General features: G+C 43.0%; 1 protein-coding gene across 1 annotated transcript in view; it reads right to left on the bottom strand.

Moving 5' to 3' along the window:
- The window catches only part of snd1 (staphylococcal nuclease and tudor domain containing 1), a gene marked incomplete at its 3' end in the record, with an annotated part of 172572 nt that overhangs the window by 60388 nt on the left and 93247 nt on the right, over positions 1-18937 (bottom strand). The window contains exon 12 of the mRNA XM_080757520.1: positions 3087-3187. Within this exon, the coding sequence (XP_080613646.1) occupies positions 3087-3187 (101 nt within the window). The remainder of the gene's footprint in view (positions 1-3086; positions 3188-18937) is intronic.

Below are 18937 nucleotides of genomic sequence, written 5' to 3'. Positions count from 1 at the left end.
ATCTCTTCTCCACTGGTCCCTCCCTAACATTTAGTCCTACTGGATCTCTTTCTCCACTAGTCCCTCCACATCACATTTTTAGTATCTTTTATAGTATAATTTATAATTAATAGTCAATCATACCGTATTGTCCCGAATATAAGACAGCTCTGATTATAAGACAACTCCCATTTTTCAAGTCGCATTTGTGGAAAACTAACATTGAATGTCAAAGGAACTGCACAGTCACAAAACTGGGGTCCTGTTGCATTAAGGGGGTGCCCCAACAGATGCCTGAACTAAAGTTGGAAACTGGGTCCTAAAGAATGACTAGAGGTTGCCCAAAAATAGTCCTGTACAAAATAAGGCAAAAACAATAAGCTATGGGGAATTTTCTACAATAACATTATACATTAATAATATATATTTTGAGTACTCGTGAATTAATCATTTTCTTCCTCCCTCTATCTTGAAAATATCATGTTTTTGTACAATGCTTTAAATTGATTGATGCTTGGACATTGCCAAAATAGTCAATATACCGTATTGTCCTGAATATAAGACAGCTCTGATTATAAGAAAACTCCCATTCTTCAAGTCGCATTTGAACACAAAGTTCACAAAGTCGTACAAAGTTACATGTTATTAATGGCGATCTGGCCGTTTTCACAAAGGCTTTGATGAACAACAGAATTGAGGAAAAGTGGTTTTGCTCCCAATGTCAGCGAGACCCCCATCAGCACTTTGTTGGATTCTTATAGCAAATTAGGGACTCTACAGTTTGTGCAACTCTAACCCATTTTGTGCGGGAACCCCTTTTGGCGTTAGCATCATGTTATGCTTTATCTATTGAAAAATAGCAGATCTACAAGCTCATAGCGCGCCACCGAGTGGCACGCTACGAGCTTGTAGGTCTGCTATTTTTTGAAAAATCGAAGAACATAGCTTTTTCAGAAAACTGTCAGGATGTAGAAGACGTTTTTTAGAATCTGATCTCAGGTCAGAATGGGCTAATCAAAACTTTTTGATGCCCCGACACATAACCTTTGGGTTCTCCCTGTTCTGCTACAAACAACCTCCCCTCCGTAGAAAGCCTTTTATCCCATTCTGACCTGAGATCAGATTCTAAAAATGTCTCTTCTACATCCTGACAGTTTTCTGAAAAAGCTATGTTTCTATGTCAGTCGCTCTTCGATTTTTCAAAAAATAGCAGACCTACAAGCTCGTAGCGCGCCACTCGGTGGCGCGCTATGAGCTTGTAGATCTGCTATTTTCCAATAGCTAAAGCACAACATAATACTAACACCAAAAGGGGTTCCCGCACAAAATGGGTTATCCAATCTGCTGCATTGACCCGGTTACACTCCGCTCCGATAGGCTCTCCTACGGCACATTTCTCTCCCATCCTGTGCACGCCCGCGAGTGCCAGGTCACGTGACTCTCGCCAAAAGGCGAGGAGAATCATGGGAAACATGGTGCGGTTCGGTGACCCCCACCACCCCGTCAACCTGGCCCTCTCTGACCCCCTCGGTGACCTTTGTGTCGCCCCCTGGCAGCCGTTACCCACACGGAGAGCCCAGCGACTGGCCGGCGTGGCACACACTAGGAACCTGGATGGTAATTGGTCGGTCCGGCGGGCAGGGCTCGACCCGGTGAGGACCAATGAGGCGATGCGTTTACAGACAGAGGAACGGGTCGGGGGGGGGAAGCAGCGAGACAGATGGAGACTGATGGAGACGGTTTGTTTGTTGCTTTGGATTTAAGGATGCAACTATTCATTATCATTGTACCTACTACCAATTCTTTATTTACTAAAATATATTTTTTATAAGTCTGTCAAAGCATGAGCTTGCGGATCGCCTATTCTCACCCTTTCTTAAAAGCAATGTTTTGACTACATTTTAATAATGTAGGAATCAATTGATGTTCTGTCTGAGCCTCCTTTTGATTCAACACTAATTTAATATTGAACAAAAACTACACCTGGAGTGAAAAATGTCTCCCTCAAAAACAAAGGGAAATTACTTTAGCTCAAAATGTACTTCCCACTTTAACCCATTTTGGCCTGACCTCGAAATTTAAAAATAGATCTTCTAAATCCTCCAGTTTTCTGAAATAAATATGTTCATGGTTTTTCAAAAAAAATAGCAGATCTACAAGCTCGTAGCGCGCCACTCGGTGGCACGCTACGAGCTTGTAGAAAAGGGGGTTCCCGCCCAGAATGGGTTAAGATAACCAAGAACACCTTCTTTATCAACGGCTTCTTCCATTTATGAGATTACAAGTTTTAAGCATTTGAGTTTTAAGAATTATCATCGTTAGTCATCCTTGAAAGTTGTTTCCCCAACAACGCAGGCTGATAAATGGAACAGCTTTGTTGGGAGAGGGAGCTCAACAATAGCTTAAACAATGAGATACATTAGTGGAATGAATATCATTTCAGAAACCTGCTGAGAAATTATGCATCCAAGAACGGTGTGTGCCGTTACTGTATTATATTATATATACACTAGTAATATAACACTGTATTGCACATCACTGGCATCGTTTAGGGCACCGGATTGGAAAATGAGAGTTATGTATGGTGTTGGTAAAAAGTATGAAAAATGTGCTTGACCCATTTAGGCCTGACGTCGAAATAAATAAAAAAACGTTCGCTCTGAAAGAATATATATTCAAAGATTTGTGAACCGCATTCACGATTTTTACAAAAATAGCATTTTTGAAAGCATCTTCTATTCTTTCTTCCTATTCCCTCCCTCTCTCTCCCGACACGGTCGAGGCAGATGGCCGCCCACCCTAGAGTTGGGTTCTTGCCTGACGTTTCTTCCTAAAAGGGAGTTTTTCGTTATCAAAGGTAAGGAAAGGAAAGGTACTATGTTTACCCTGCAGGGTAACTGGACTTAAAGCTCAAGAACTTGTTTACAGCCAGGTCCTGCTCATAGAACATTTCATGGTAGGGGTTCAATGCCTTGCTCAAGGGCACTTCAGCGGTGGTACTTCACCATTGTCGCAATATTGCTTTGCTCTGGGTGGATCTTTGTTGGTTTGTAAAGTGTCTTTAGACAACTTGTTGTGATTTGACACTTTAATAAAAGTGAACTTACATGCCGCCGATGGTGACCGTGGCGCAGGTGCGTTCCGAGAAGGCGGGGATGCCCTCGCCCGCTCCGGTGGCGGCCCTGATGTAGTCCACCGTCACGTTGACCTGGGGTGACACACAGAGGGGGACAAAAGAGTGAGTATTTCAGTGTGTTTTTCGTTTCGTTGAGTTGGGGCTGGCATCATCATCGCCTGCGTGTGTGTGTGTGTGTGTGTGTGTGTGTGTGTGTGCGCGCTTTTTGTTCAAATGTCCTCGTATCCAAGGTCACCCCGAGTCAGTGTGAATCACATCATGGGTGATACAGATCACCCCAGAGGAGCTGTTTCAAACACACACACAGAGAGAGAGAGAGAGAGAGAGAGACACAGAGAGAGAGAGAGAGAGAGAGAGAGAGAGAGAGAGAGAGAGAGAGAGAGAGAGAGAGAGAGAGAGAGAGAGAGACAGAGACAGAGACAGAGACAGAGACAGAGACAGAGACAGAGACAGAGACAGAGACAGAGAGAGAGACAGAGACAGAGAGAGAGACACAGAGAGAGAGAGAGAGAGAGAGAGAGAGAGAGAGAGAGACAGAGAGAGAGAGAGAGAGACCATGGAACCCGTACAGCCCCATACTGTGTGTTCATAACACTCATGGTTCTATAAACCCCCCAGAGACCGTCTGACTGCAGACGTTGGGCCACATGCGGCTTTGGGGGAAGACCTGCCCGCTGACCGTCACGGAGAACAGGCCAGTCACGGAACGCCAGAGAGAGAGGCAGGCAGACGGCGCCACTATTGGGGATATACGCCATCTGCAGTTTAACGCCTTCTGGGCGGGAACCCCCTTTGGTGTTAGCATTACGTTATGCTTTAGCTATTGAAAAATAACAGATCTACAAGCTCATAGCTTGTAGGTCTGCTATTCTTTTGAAAAATCGAAGAACGACTGACATAGAAACACAGCTTTTTCAGAAAACTGTCAGGATGTAGAAGAAATTTTTTTAGAATCTGATCTCAGGTCAGAACGGGTTAAGACAACATGTGTCCAACTCGTCAGGCATAGAACAACAGTTAATTATGTATGCCGTATGAAGGTCAGAACTTTGGCAGCATACTAACTTGGTACGGTATAGCAAACTATGGCAGGACACCCGTTATGCGTTATCCGAGTTTTTTTAATTTCTTCATTTTATGCATGAAAGTGTTTTAATTTATAGCCAAATGTGAGACACCAAATACACATATGCTAATCAGGGTTTCCTGGCCCGGCCAACGCGAGTGCACCACCCGACCGAAGAGCAAATACACAGAGCAAGCTGCTGCCAGTCTCATTTGCAATTTTCACTACTTTTGGCCGACATAAAATTAGCCATTCATTAATTTAAAAAAGAAAAGTGTGACAAACCATCACGATCTCCAGCATATACTGTAGGAGGAAAGAGTCAAAGCTATTATGTGACCAGGGGCCCCCTCGGTGCCCAGGGGCCCTCTGTGCCTCAGGACACGACAGACAGTCTTGTCATTAATCTGAGGGACAGGGACGGGTCTAGGACAACAGGACAGGACGTCTGTCCACGCAGAATAGATGTCAAAGAGACTCGGGGACCAGAGGGACACAGGCAGCTCGCAAGAACGGTTCATATAGGGTTGAATTTGTTTGAGAGCAACATTAGTGACTTCCTCCTGGGGGTTCCTGAAGCATCTCCCAAGGGAGACGCTCCAAGGGGTCTCCTCCCAGTGGGACGTGCACTGAGGACCTCCCTAGGGAGACGCTCCATGTCTCCTCCCAGTGGGACATGCATCTCCCTAGGGAGACGCTCAAGAGGAAACCTCCTAACCAGAACCACCTGGCCAGCTCCTTTCTAAGCGAAAGAAGCAGCGACTCTAGTCCGAGTCTCTCTCGCGTGACTGAACGCCTCACCCTATGGTGGGCAAGTTAGTATAGTGCTGTATTTATCCATTTATATAATTTTATTGTCTTTTGTTTATTGATCTATGATGGCGGGTTGTAAATGTCATCAGTATTGTAATGTTAGTACACATGTTCTTCTTATCATATGCTGTAACTATTTATTTATTTGGATCACAATGGAAAAAAGACCTCGGACTTTTTGTGCAATCCTGATAATTCTGTACTGCTCTCCTATGAATTGTATCATGGATATATATCAAATAAATCAAATGGTGACGGGTATGTAGCATGTGGTCATCACAGTCCGGTGACGTCTGCCACAGCGACATTTCACTGCCGGTGACAAAGAAAAACCTAAACTTCTGACTACACTAATTGTATAATAGAGCGGAGAACTGGGCTGAAAGAGTCTCTGAAGCCACATTACAGTGAACCTCCCTCGAAACATACACTCCATTCAACACATTCTGACCTGAGATCAGATTCTAGAAATGTCTTCTACATCCTGACAGTTTTCCATTCTGACCTGAGATCAGATTCTAAAAATGTCTGTTTCCTGAAAAAGCTATGTTTCTATGTCAGTCGTTCTTCGATTTTTCAAAAATAGCAGACCTACAAGCTCGTAGCGCGCCACTCGGTGGCGCGCTATGAGCTTGTAGATCTGCTATTTTTCAATAGCTTAAAACATAACATAATGCTAACACTAAAACGGGTTCCCGCGCAAAACGGGTTAATTCATTTTGTGCCTGAATCCGCACAAATAAGGCCCCTCTGATTGCCGCGATGGGAACCTCATTCATCAGCCACGTCCCATTGAACCCCTTCTCCATTTCTCTCTCGCTCCTCACCGACACTTGCACGCACTCTCGTGTGTTCGAGCCTTATCAGCCAATCAAAGCTTCATTCATGGCGTCGGGGAGACGGCCTCCGGCGGTCCTTTGTGTGTGTGTGTGCAGCGTTCACATTAGCGCTGAATGAGTGTAATGGCAGCGCGCGGGGCCAAGGTGAAGCTAACGAGCTAATTGCAGTTCTGAGAATGGGAACAACAGCAACAACAAGGAATCGAAGAAACAGGACATGAAGAAATAAGATTGGCAATGTGTAAACAACAACATAAAGTATATGGCCAAGGAGAAGAGGCTACTGGTTAACCCATTCTGACCTGAGATCAGATTCATACGAGGTTTCCACTAGGACACACACTGGTCTGATTAACCCATTTCTGACCCGAGATCAGATTCTAAAAATGTCAGCCGTTCTTCGATTTAAAAAAATAGCAGATCTACAAGCTCATAGCGCGCCACTCGGTGGCGCGCTATGAGCTTGTAGATCTGCTATTTTTCAATAGCTAAAGCATAACATGATGCTAACGCCAAAACGGGTTCCCGTTCAGAATGGGTTAAACAACAACATAAAGTATATGGCCAAGGAGAAGAGGTTCTACTGGTTAAACACCACAATAGTCCCTTAATTATTATTAAAGGTCGAAACGGATACTAATAAATATACACATATTGTGGCTACGAGTGTGCAGCCTTTTTTTTCCTTTTTACCCAAACACCACGTGTGTGTGTGTGTGTGTGTGTGTGTGTGTGTGTGTGTGTGTGTGTGTGTGTGTGTGTATATGGTTAGACAACTTGAATAAACACATCCATATTCTTAGGCATGTTTCAATAGACGAAAGTGGACAAACATCTCTCAAAAGATGAACAATTTTACGAAAACAGGGTATAGCATACAGCACTACTGTATATGGACTTACAGTATGTAGGGTTTATTAAGTGGTTCAAGAACAAAGAAGATATAAATAAAAGAATAAAACAAATTTTATATAAATCTTTTAAAAAACAGAAACAGGAATTGAGTAGAATCATGAGATTGCAAGAGTGGGGGATCCATTAAGAGAAAGCGATGATAGATTAAAAGCTTTGACAAAGCCTAGCTAGATTAGCCCATGTTGGGCGGGAACCCTTTTTGGGTGTTTTAAAGCATTATGTTATACTTTAGCTATTTAAAAATAGCAGATCTACAATCAAGCTCGTAGCACGCCACCGAGTGGCGCGCTACGAGCTTGTATAGGTCTGCTATTTAGCCGCACAAATCTTTGATTATATATTATTTCAGAGCGAACGTGTTTTTTTATTTTTTTGACGTCAGGCCTAAATGGGTTAGAGCAGAACCCGGGCCCATTCTCCACGGGCCATCTACCTTGATCTCCTGATAAGACAGAGAGGCATCTCTGTGAACCCCCAGAGGGGGGTGAGATGGATGGATGGGGATGAGGGAGGGGAGGGAGGGTAGAGTTGAGGAACACGGGGAGATGGTTAACCACCAAAACAGCGTTTTGTCTCCACCAGGCCGAAGGCATGTGGACTCTTGGAGAGAGAATGTTTTTCACCCTGTCCGTCTGCGTACAGCTAATATCCGGCACGTTAGCCAGGTCCATGCCAAACCCCACACACACACACACACACACCCCCCCACACCCACACACACACTCTCCCTGGATGCCAAAGACAAACCTCCGCCCCACATTTTCCAGATAGGCAAAATGGGTTAAATAAACATGATTAATTGAGTTTTGATGTGTTCGATAGATACATGCGTGTTATTTTCCATATAATATCTGCCCTGTACAACTTACGGATTACGGATAAGGGTTCAGGACAGACAGGCCTTTTCGGGGGGGGGGTTAGAATAAATTATGGATTTAGATGGTTATTCGTCTCAACTGCTCAATTGTGACAGACCTACTGAAAGCTAAAGAGCGTACATTCGTGTCCGTATGTAACTGTGTATGCTCTGTGTACAGGGTATGTATGTTACTATGGGCAACTGACGGCCCGGGGGCCACATGCGGCCCCCACCTTCAATTAAAAAGTGGACCACAATGGAAACAAGCGAAGGCTTTTTTGTGTCCATTTGGCGTTTTTTTTTAAATGTCATTTTCTGTAATTTTCTTAAACTGCCAATAAAGTATTCTATCTATCTATCTATCTATCTACGGGAAACGTGGAAGACGAAAGGTGGAGGAAAAAAGGAGACGGTAAAAGAAGGTGAAAGAGAAATAAATGGACACAGAAAAGGCCAGAGAGAAGCAGACAGACTGTGATGTGCTCTGGGCTGCTGCACTGCTGGCTGTGTTGTTACCAGCCTGGAACAGCAAGCTGCCTATCATTTAATGAAGTGAATGCTGCTCTGCTACAACAGGGAACAAACCTTTGACAGTGAACGGAGGAAAACGGAGGAGGTAGAAAGGAGAAGGAGCCCCGTCTGGAAATTGACCTATAAGACCCGTTGACACTTAGTTGGAACTGCTTGAGCACTCTCAGACACACACACACACACACACACCCCACCGAGTGCTCCATCAATGGAGAAACGTGTGCAACTCAAGACAACAGGTTTTCAACAGGGAGGTCATGGCCCTGCCGCCAACCCAGGGCAAAGCCAGGAGGGGAAAGAACCGTACCACCTAAACCCAAGCGTTTAGGTTATAAACTGGTTTAAACACATAATTTGTAACACTTTTTAAACGTGTCAGTGTTTAGATTATAAACAGAAGAACATGTTTAATCGCCTGTAACACTTTTTAAACACATAAACGTGTTTAGTTTTTACAATCAAAGTCAGTCATATAGGTGTTTAGAATTTGAACACTAGGTGTTCTCGTGAGGTGTTTGAGTGAACTCGTGTTCTACTGTATTGTATGAATATTAATAAACACTTGGCATTTTATTATTACACACATGTTCCAGGGATTTACAGTGCATGTAGACGTGCTGCGGCGCGACAGCTTGGCTGACAACACTGCAGAGCTCAAGAACCTGATGTTGGACAGGAATTTGTGGAGGGCAGCGATCCAGGAATCCTGAGTTGGTGTTGGCTAGACCTCACTGTCGCAGCAACAACAAACCCGGCATCCCTATTTTGTAGGGTTATAGAGCGGCGCAGTCCCTCCCCCTTTCAGAACAACGAACGGCCCAGGAAATGAAAACGCAATGCATTTCCCCATACAGGCAGTTTTTATTTAATTTATTTAAAGACCTTTTAAGCGTCGTACGAAGCCAACTCTTGTCGTGACAAATCATGACAACACACAGAATATTTTGGACCAAACAAATAATTACAAAGAAGAAAAACAACAAAGAAAGTGTTGTAACCTGCCTTTCTAATTCTTTGTTTGGCCCCGAAAAATTGTGTGTGTTGTCATGATTTGTCACGACAAGAGTTGGCTTCGTATGACGCTTAAAAAGGTCTTTAAATAAATTAAATAAAAACTGCCTATGGGGGAAATGCATTGCGTTTTCATTTCCTGGGCCGTTCGTTGTTCTGAAAGGGGGAGGGACTGCGCCGCTCTATAACGATCGCGAAACAACACTATGCGATATTTGCCGTTTGAATTAAATATCGATATACTTCGATTAAAATCAACAGTGCGATATAGTTACTATATCATTACAACCCTACAATTTCGGGCATTGTTTTTCAAACAAAGAAATTATTCAAAAAATATTCACTAGTATTTGTATGATTCCAACGCAAACATCTACTTGCAACCATTGGTGTGGAAAGGCATAAAAAACTATTCTAGAGTTAGTTATTAGTGAAGACTGGCTTTTAGGCTGGGAGTTATGACTTCAAAATCACAATTATTTAAAAACATTTGTTTCGATTACAATTTCTAAACAATTATAAAAAAATATAGCAGATATATGACCTAACACGTTGCAAGCTTCTACACACTAAACCCAAGCGTTTAGGTTATAAACTGTTTTAAACACATATTTGTAACACTTTTTAAACGTGTCAGTGTTTAGATTATAAACAGAAGAACATGTTTAATCGCCTGTAACACTTTTTAAACAGATAAACGTGTTTAGTTTTTACAATCAAAGTCAGTCATATTATATAGGTGTTTAGAATTCAAACACTAGGTGTTCTCATGAGGTGTTTGAGTGAACTCGTGTTCTACAGTCTTTTATGACCAATTATAAACATTTTCCATTTTAGTATTACACACATGGTGTTTAGGTTTAAACGAGTCACATGTTCCAGGGATTTACAGTGTAACAGCATTTTCGCAACTTTTTGCACATTATGCCACGACTGTATATCTGCAAGTATATAGCGGTACATACTGTACATACAGTATGCACAGAAATCCGATAGGAAGCAACACACTTTATTGGCAGTCCAACATGCGCGGCTGTATTACAGGAGGCACTTTGAACATGCAGGATTATCTGAATGTGCTCTGCCCTGATAAGTGGCTTAACCCATTTTGCGCGGGAAACCCTTTTGGGTGTTAGCATTATGTTACGCTTTAGCTATTGAAAAATAGCAGATCTACAAGCTCATAGCGCGCCACCGAGTGGCGCGCTATGAGCTTGTAGGTCTGCTATTTTTGAAAAAAATCGAAGAACGACTGACATATAGAAACATAGCTTTTTCAGAAAACTGTCATTTTCAAACAGACATTTTTAGAATCTGATCTCAGGTCAGAATGGAAAACTGTCAGGATGTAGAAGACATTTCTAGAATCTGATCTCAGGTCAGAATGGAAAACTGTCAGGATGTAGAAGACATTTTTAGAATCTGATCTCAGGTCAGAATGAAAACTGTCAGGATGTAGAAGACATTTTTTTAGAATCTGATCTCAGGTCAGAATGGAAAACTGTCAGGATGTAGAAGACATTTTTTTTTAGAATCTGATCTCAGGTCAGAATGGAAAACTGTCAGGATGTTAAAAGACATTTTTTAGAATCTGATCTCAGGTCAGAATGGCTTAAATGCAACATTTCCATAGGGAAGGGTTTTTTTTTCTGCTGAGGCTGAGACCCAGCAGCGCCTCCAAGAAGCACTACTTAGAAAGTTAGCCGAATCGAGCCTTTTGGTATTATGACACAAAGCAAGCAGTGCCTGTACCGTTTCAATAGGGAGGTAATGTGGAAGTGTGAGGCGGAGAGGGGGGGGGGGAGGGAGGGGCGAGGGAGGGGGAGAGGGAGAGAGAGCGAGCGACAGACGGAGGAGAATCAGAAAAAGCTGTTTGTGTGGATTTATTATCTTAGTCGACAAGTTGGCGTCAAAAACAGTGCCAACATTGTGTGTTCAAAACTGTGGCCATAATGTTGCACATAAACAGACTATTTTCCTGTCCATTGTACCAAGACATCAGAGACACATACTTCCCACAGATTACAACCACACAGAGATTTTGAAAACGTGACCAATGACAAAAAACTCCCATATCTGCTGGGCGAAGTACAACAATGTGCAACACAGCAGCAAGATCTGTGAGTTGCTGTGATAGGAGAAGGATATCAAATGGAACACAACCACTCTAAAGACTAATCATTGTGTATATTCCTGCACTATACCTGCATCGAGTGATCTTGCAGTACATAGAATTTGATCTATTGAAGATTCTGACCTTCAAATGTACATCATTTTTGTTTTGATTGTATTACTGTATTGTTGTATTGTTCTTTCTGCTTTGAATTTGAAATTTGATACATTTCGCATTCAGCAAAAAAGTCATTGAAATCTTACAGAACTTTATCTGTATAATTGAGTAAAATTGCCTTTTCAAATCAATCCACACTTTAAAGCATAATGAAATTTAGAAACTGTTGCCTTATATAGGTTGTTAAAACACTTGTAGTGCCGGAAGTGCATCAAAATAGGAGCTCTGGGGTGCCGGAGTTGTCTGATCGCTTTTACTCTGAAAGCCATGAACCGGAAACGCTTACCTAAAAAAAGTTGACTTTACAGAGTTGACCTAAACATCCCGATCATTTACATTTTTATACAAAAAGCGTTCATATTTTGCGGGAGAGACGGATGAGGAGCAGAAATGAAGCGCCAGCATATCGATCCATTCAACACCACGGAGAGCGCCCTGGATCAGGAGATACGAGTCATTCTTTCCGCCGCGCTAACATGGGAGTCAATGACGAGCTAATAGTTGCACAGAGCGTTAGCATACGGCAAGCGAAAAGCGAAATGACAAAAAAAAAAAAATAGGAAAAATTCTGAATATTCTTATCTCGCCCCGTATCATTGAGGATGCGCTATGACGTACAGACACGTTCAAGGCTACAATCGTTTTGAATCCTTATGACGGCCTGAGGCGTCGTATGTAAAAATTGTGTTAATGGTGGCCATATGGATTTGACGCCGGTTCGGGAGCCCTATAGCTAAATCATTATTAGAGCATGCCCTGGGCTACGTTATGTTCAAAATGTGACGCTTTTTGATGAATTAGAATTAGAAATCTCTCTGCTACAGCAGTGGGTCTGTAGAAATGGAACCAATTGGACCCATGAAGGTCAATTTGGTTCGATTTGTACTAGAGATGCAGCACAATAATTAAATTGTGACCAGTATACGGATCTCCGATTATTTGCAGGGTCATAATGTATAATGAACTTTTTTTGTTTTGCTGGTGAAAGTAGATGGTACACAATTAAACCAATGGACCCTTATGAGTTCATTTGGTTATTATAGCCTATCAATCATAAGCTCCTCAACTATAATGAAGAAAACGGCACACAGATGTTATTGTTAACAGATGTTAACGGCCTACTAGAAGCTCACGCGCCTGCGGTGTGTTCATGTCCAACACCTGTTGTTTTTCTGTGAATATTGTGTGTCTGAGTGAGAGACACAAAGTGTACATTATTTAATTATGGGAATAATAGGAGGGCTAATGGAAGTTACAGGTATGGTGTGTGTGCGATATGAAGTGTGAGATTACCATAATGGTTATATTACCATAGCAGTAATCCTTAAAAAGGACCACTTCACCACTTTTCAACCTATTGAATAGTTAGGACCTATAATAGGTCCTCACTAAAAAAGAAGAAAAAAAACAGTTGGTGGACGGGTTTATGAACTGACCACAGCAGTGTGTGTGTGTGTGTGTGTGTGTGTACTGTCAAATAGGTCTAGGCCTACATCTATTCTAAGTGGCATATAGTATTATATATATATATAACTGTATAGACATATTATTCTGCTCATTACTGTGCAGAAATACACATGATAAACGCTGTGCTTATGTTCGCATGTGTGTATTATATAATTACACAAAATATGATACAAATAAGTGCTTCTACCTGACTTAATTCTCCATGGTTCATGTGTATAGGAATACATAGTGCATTAGAGGTCACAGCTCCTTTAAGTCTCCCCCTTTTTCCCCCTGTATAAATGTCCTGCCACACCTCCACCTCTTCCTTCTGTACTTGGAACGAGGTGGGTGTCTTTGATGACTTCTCTGTATAACATAATAACAATTGTAGTTTGCAAATTGATTTATACAGTGTTTGTTTAACTCTGTTTAGAGAGGAGTCTTTGCACTACTAAGAACTAACGTGGAGACGTGTCTGTTGTTATTCTTTGTCAGAATAAAACGTGGTTTCCAAAGAGAGTTCTGGGTTCGTCTGTCCATTCAACACAACGCAGAGAGACAGATTACACCGGTTACATGTGCGCAGTCCAAATCATTTTTTTCCATTAGATTCTTTCTCACACCGTCCTCTCACAGCGAAAGTTCCACGGAACATGGGAGCATAACTATTTACACAGAGGGTATGAGCATGCTTAAAGTGAATGGCCCATCGAGTGGCAAGGAAACATGCAAAGTGAGTTTAACATTGTTTAATGTCGTTTAACGCAATCAGATAGGACTTTTCTGTTTGGATGAATGGTCTGTCAAGGCCAGAAAGTAGTTTTTTGCCACTCAGTGGGCGTTCCTGCATAACTTGGAATGACAAAGCCCTGTGTATCCGATCTGATGCTGCTCACCCACTACACGGAGAGTACATCCTTCACCCATCCGGCCTTCACTTGCGAGCCCCTTATTGTGCCACAAAAAACAGGCACAAACATTCCTTTGTCCCGTCTCCATTCGCACACTGAATGCTGCTGTGGGTAGATCGAGGATATATAACCTTATGATGAGCACTTTCACTTTTTACTGTATTATCTCGAGCCTGTCTATGCACACGCACTTTTATGACCTATCGCATAGCACTTTAAAGGCCTGCACTTTAATGGTTGTGTGCACCTAGTCTGTACTCTGGTATCCGCTATGTGAACTGTTTGTTTGTTTGTACCGTTTCATTCATTGTTTAATGTACCGTCTATGCTGCAACCCAATTTGCCCTTCAGGGACACTAAATAATCTTGAACCTTAAACCTTGAACTTCCGGGTTTGGTGATAATGTCACGACGTGCATACCCTCTATAAGGCAATCATGGAAGGAGGTATAGGCACACCATCTTTATGGTAAAAAATTACTCTATTGAATTAAACGACAACGTTTCGATCTTAGTAGATCTTCGTCAGGTCAGTATAGAGATGCACACATGATGTTTCATCACTTTTATATATTCCCCACAGATTGAGTCCCTCCCCCCCCCCCCCCCACCCACCCGCTGTTATGGAACATGGGAAGCATTGTTCAGAATGGGTTATCGTCGCGATCTAACTCCCTGCCTTAACCCATTCTGACCTGAGATCGGATTCATACGAGGTTTCCACTGGACACACACTGGTCTGATGAACCCATTCTGACCCGAGATCAGATTCTAAAAATGTCAGTCGTTCTTCGATTTTTCAAAAAATAGCAGACCTACAAGCTCGTAGCGCGCCACTCGGTGGCGCGCTACGAGCTTGTAGATCTGCTATTTTTCAATAGCTAAAGCATAACATGATGCTAACACCAAAATGGGTTCCCGTTCAGAATGGGTTAGCGTTGCCAGATCAGATACAGACAAAGCACTGCAGCAACAACAACAAAAAAAGAGCATGGAAAAAAAAGATGGCCTTTTGAATATGGATATTAGATATGCTTCATAAAAGATCAAAAGAATTGCATTCTCCACATAAGAGTTGAGGAGCTCCAAAGTGAAGCGAGCGGGTGGTATTACGGCTTTGAGCTTAACCCATTCTGAACGGGAACCCATTTTGGTGTCAGCATCATGTCGTGCTTTAGCTATTGAAAAATAGCAGATCTACAAGCTCATAGCGCGCCACCGAGTGGCGCGCTATGAGCTTGTAGGTCTGCTATTTTTGAAAAATCAAAGAACGACTGACATTTTTTTTAGAATCTGATCTCAGGTCAGAATGGGTTCATCAGACCAGTGTGTGTGTGTCCAGTGGAAACCTCGTATGAATCTGATCTCAGGTCAGAATGGGTTAAATCTCTCTGCATGCAGAGACTCGTAGTTAATGCTCAGTCACGTCGCGGACGGGTTTAGTCAGGGGAAAATCCGCTTGTTTTTGCATCCCGTGTAGCGCTCTGAGGCAGCCTCTGAACTCTGATTTATTTAACCCATTCTGACCTGAGATCAGATTCATACGAGGTTTCCACTGGACACACACTGGTCTGATGAACCCATTCTGACCTGAGATCAGATTCTAAAAAAATGTCAGTCGTTCTTCGATTTTTCAAAAGATAGCAGACCTACAAGCTCGTAGCGCGCTATGAGCTTGTAGATCTGCTATTTTTCAATAGCTAAAGCATAACATGATGCCGACACCAAAATGGGTTCCCGTTCAGAATGGGTTAAAAATGTTTCATGACTTGAGGGCTGTGTGTGTGTGTGTGTGTGTGTGTGTGTGTGTGTGTGTGTGTGTGTGTGTGTGTGTGTGTGTGTGTGTGTGTGTGTGTGCGTGCGTGCGTGCGTGTGCGTGTGTGTGTGTGCCCGTCCGGGCGTCCACCTCAACCCAGTGACCCAATGGGAGACGAGTATCGGTCGAGTATAGAGGGTATGCACGTGACGTCATCATCAAACCAGGAAGTTATGCAGGAACGCCCACTGAGTGGCAAAAAACTACTTTCTGGCCTTGACAGCCCAGACATCCAAACAGAAACGTCCTATCTGATTGCATTAAACAACGTTAAACAATGTTAAACTCAATTTGCCATTAACTTTATACATACCCTCTATTGATCATTTAACACCCAGGTAACGCCCGACAACCAGGACGAAGTATTGTCCAAAAGACGGCGTTTATTGATATGAAAACAGATCGCATCATCGCTCCACAGCCTATAGGAACGCCTGCTGGGCCAATCCTCTGTGTTAGAGTAAGAGTGAGACGTCATCGGAAAACTCCCTCCCCTGTTTAGCCGACAAAAAACTAAAAATATTAAAAGATGAATAACTAAATCACCCCGTCTAATTATGAAAAAACATGCTGTGTTAGACGGCACTCCGCGGTACATTCGCTAGTCGCGATAGATTTATTCTAACCTCCCGTTGTTGTCGATCGCCTTTAACCCATTCTGACCTGAGATCAGATTCATACGAGGTTTCCACGGGACACACACTGGTCTGATTAACCCATTCTGACCTGAGATCAGATTCTAAAAATGTCAGTCGTTCTTCGAATTTTTCAAAAATAGCAGACCTACAAGCTCGTATCGCGCCACTCGGTGGCGCGATATGAGCTTGTAGATCTGCTATTTTTCAATAGGTAAAGCATAACATGATGCTAACACCAAAATGGGTGCCCGGTCAGAATGGGTTAAAGTGGCGTGGCTATTGTTAGCCGCTACACACACGTTCACAACAACATGCGGTCCGTCTGTAAAAGTGGTCCGTGTTTATAAATTGAATGGGCGCTATATAATGTAATGGATTAAATAACCCCGGCCCCCCTCACGTATTAGGACAATATCAGTCACCAGAAAAAAGGTTGGGTGTTTTCATGAATGAATCTATCATGGTTAAAATGGAGTTTGAAGTTACAATGGGTTTGTATTGAAAGGGGGCGGGCAGCTAAAAAGATATCAAAAATCATTCAATATCAAAATATTGAATGGAGCAACTTAAAACCTGTCTGGGGGTGTTCACATAAGCCTGAAATTACCAAAAGCTTTTTTTTAAAGTAAAATATCCCTTTAAGTTTGACAGTGAAACTCCAAAAGCCAAATCAGGACACAACTGCACCGTTATCTCCCTCCCTCTCTCTCTCCCTCTGCTTATCTCCCCCCCTCCCTTTCTCTCCATCTCCCTCCCTTGCGGGGGAAGACCCAGACATGGTTAAGAGCATCCCCTCTTAATTCCTTTGGGTCAAGTCGCAATTTACCCCACAACAGTCGAGGTAAAAAAGGGCCTCCATCTCACTTTCTGTCACAGGAATAAGTATCCCTCTCTCTCTCTCTCTCTCCCTCTCCAGCCCTATCTCTCTCGCCCGCTCTCGCTGGAGCAGAAATTCAGTGAAAGCATCGGTTTTAAGACTTTCACTAATGCTTAGTGCTCCAAATCTGTTGCTCCCTCTCTAGTGCTTTAGTGGTACCGAGACCGGGCGGCGTTAACCCATTTAGGCCTGACATCGAAATAAAAAAAAGTCTTCTAAATCCTGACAGTTTTCTGAAATACCTCATGTTTCTAGGCCTATATCACTCAATATTTCATGTCAAGGACTCCAAAAATTATATGTAATTGGCCACCGACCCACATCTCAAATGATGTTGTTCCAGGGGCACCGCCCAGAAGCAAAGATTTGAGTTAAAATTGGTCGCTCTGAAAGAATATTCCAAGGTTTGTGCCCCATTTTCACGATTTAAAAAAAATAGCAGACCTACAAGCTCGTAGCGCGCCACTCGGTGGCGCGCTATGAGCTTGTAGATCTGCTATTTTTCAATAGCTAAAGCATAACATAATGCTAAAACCAAAAGGGGTTCCCGTCCTGAATGCGTTAAGTGGGTCGACAGAAGCCTTCTGCTCGCAGCGCATGAGTCCAAACCGCCAGCGTTACCTTTTAGAAGCATCTTCTACGCAGCATGTGGCCTGACAGCCTGGCAGCTGAGGTACTGCAGAACAACATTAACCCATTTTGGGCAGGAACCGCTTTTGGTGTTATTGGAAAAATAGCAGATCTACAAGCTCATAGCGCGCCACCGAGTGGCGCGCTACGAGCTTGTAGGTCTGCTATTTTTGAAAAATCAAAGACATTTTTAGAATCTGATCTCAGTTCAGAATAGGTTAATAATTAAACTGTCAGGATGTAATAGACATTCTTAGAATCTGATCTCAGGTCAGAATGGGTTAATGCCTGGTGGGTTTAAGCGTTGCAGCTGCAAATAAACCCTCATTTACCCACAGCGAGAGGCTGCCATAGTTTGTTTTGCTGCCTACTGCTTTTCCCTGTTGCCAAGGCAGCCGTATGGCTGAGGCTGGTATCATAGGAAAATATAAAGTGTAATGGTCATAGTTTTATAAAGCTCTGCAATAATCATTGATGGAGAGGGAGGGGGGGTGTGGGGGGGGGGTATTTCTGGCTCTGCCCTAGTGTCTTAGCAACAATTCAAGCTTTTGGTTTTGAGAACTGAGAACCTTACAGCATATTTCTCTTATTGATTTTGGAGTGTTAGACTAGAGGATGTGCCTGTGTGTGCGTTTGTTTCAGGAAAGGATGAGGACACCACCAGTAAAACCTAAGGGCTGATTCATACTCCTATTTTTACCGCTGTTTCGGCGCTGTAGTGCCGAAATGATTTCGGCTCGTCAGAAATGTTCAATAGCACCGAAGAGGCGACTTTAGGAGGGTACCCCAGTACCCCCACCCCGAACCTCAAATGACGTCACATTGTAGGCTCTACAGAGCCGAATGACGTCACATTGTAGGCTCTACAGAGCCAAATGACGTCACATTGTAGGCTCTACAGAGCCAAATGACGTCACATTGTAGGCTCTACAGAGCCAAATGACGTCACATTGTAGGCTCTACAGAGCCCAATGACGTCACATTGTAGGCTCTACAGAGCCAAATGACGTCACATTGTAGGCTCTACAGAGCCAAATGACGTCACATTGTAGGCTCTACAGAGCCGAATGACGTCACATTGTAGGCTCTACAGAGCCAAATGACGTCACATTGTAGGCTCTACAGAGCCAAATGACGTCACACTGTAGGCTCTACAGAGCCAAATGACGTCACATTG

Source organism: Protomyctophum bolini, assembly GCF_963924005.1.
Source record: "Protomyctophum bolini genome assembly, chromosome: 23".
In the NCBI taxonomy this organism is placed as follows: Eukaryota; Metazoa; Chordata; class Actinopteri; order Myctophiformes; family Myctophidae; genus Protomyctophum; species Protomyctophum bolini.
Note: the sequence above shows the minus strand (reverse complement) of the source record. Positions and strands in the feature narration are given on the sequence as shown.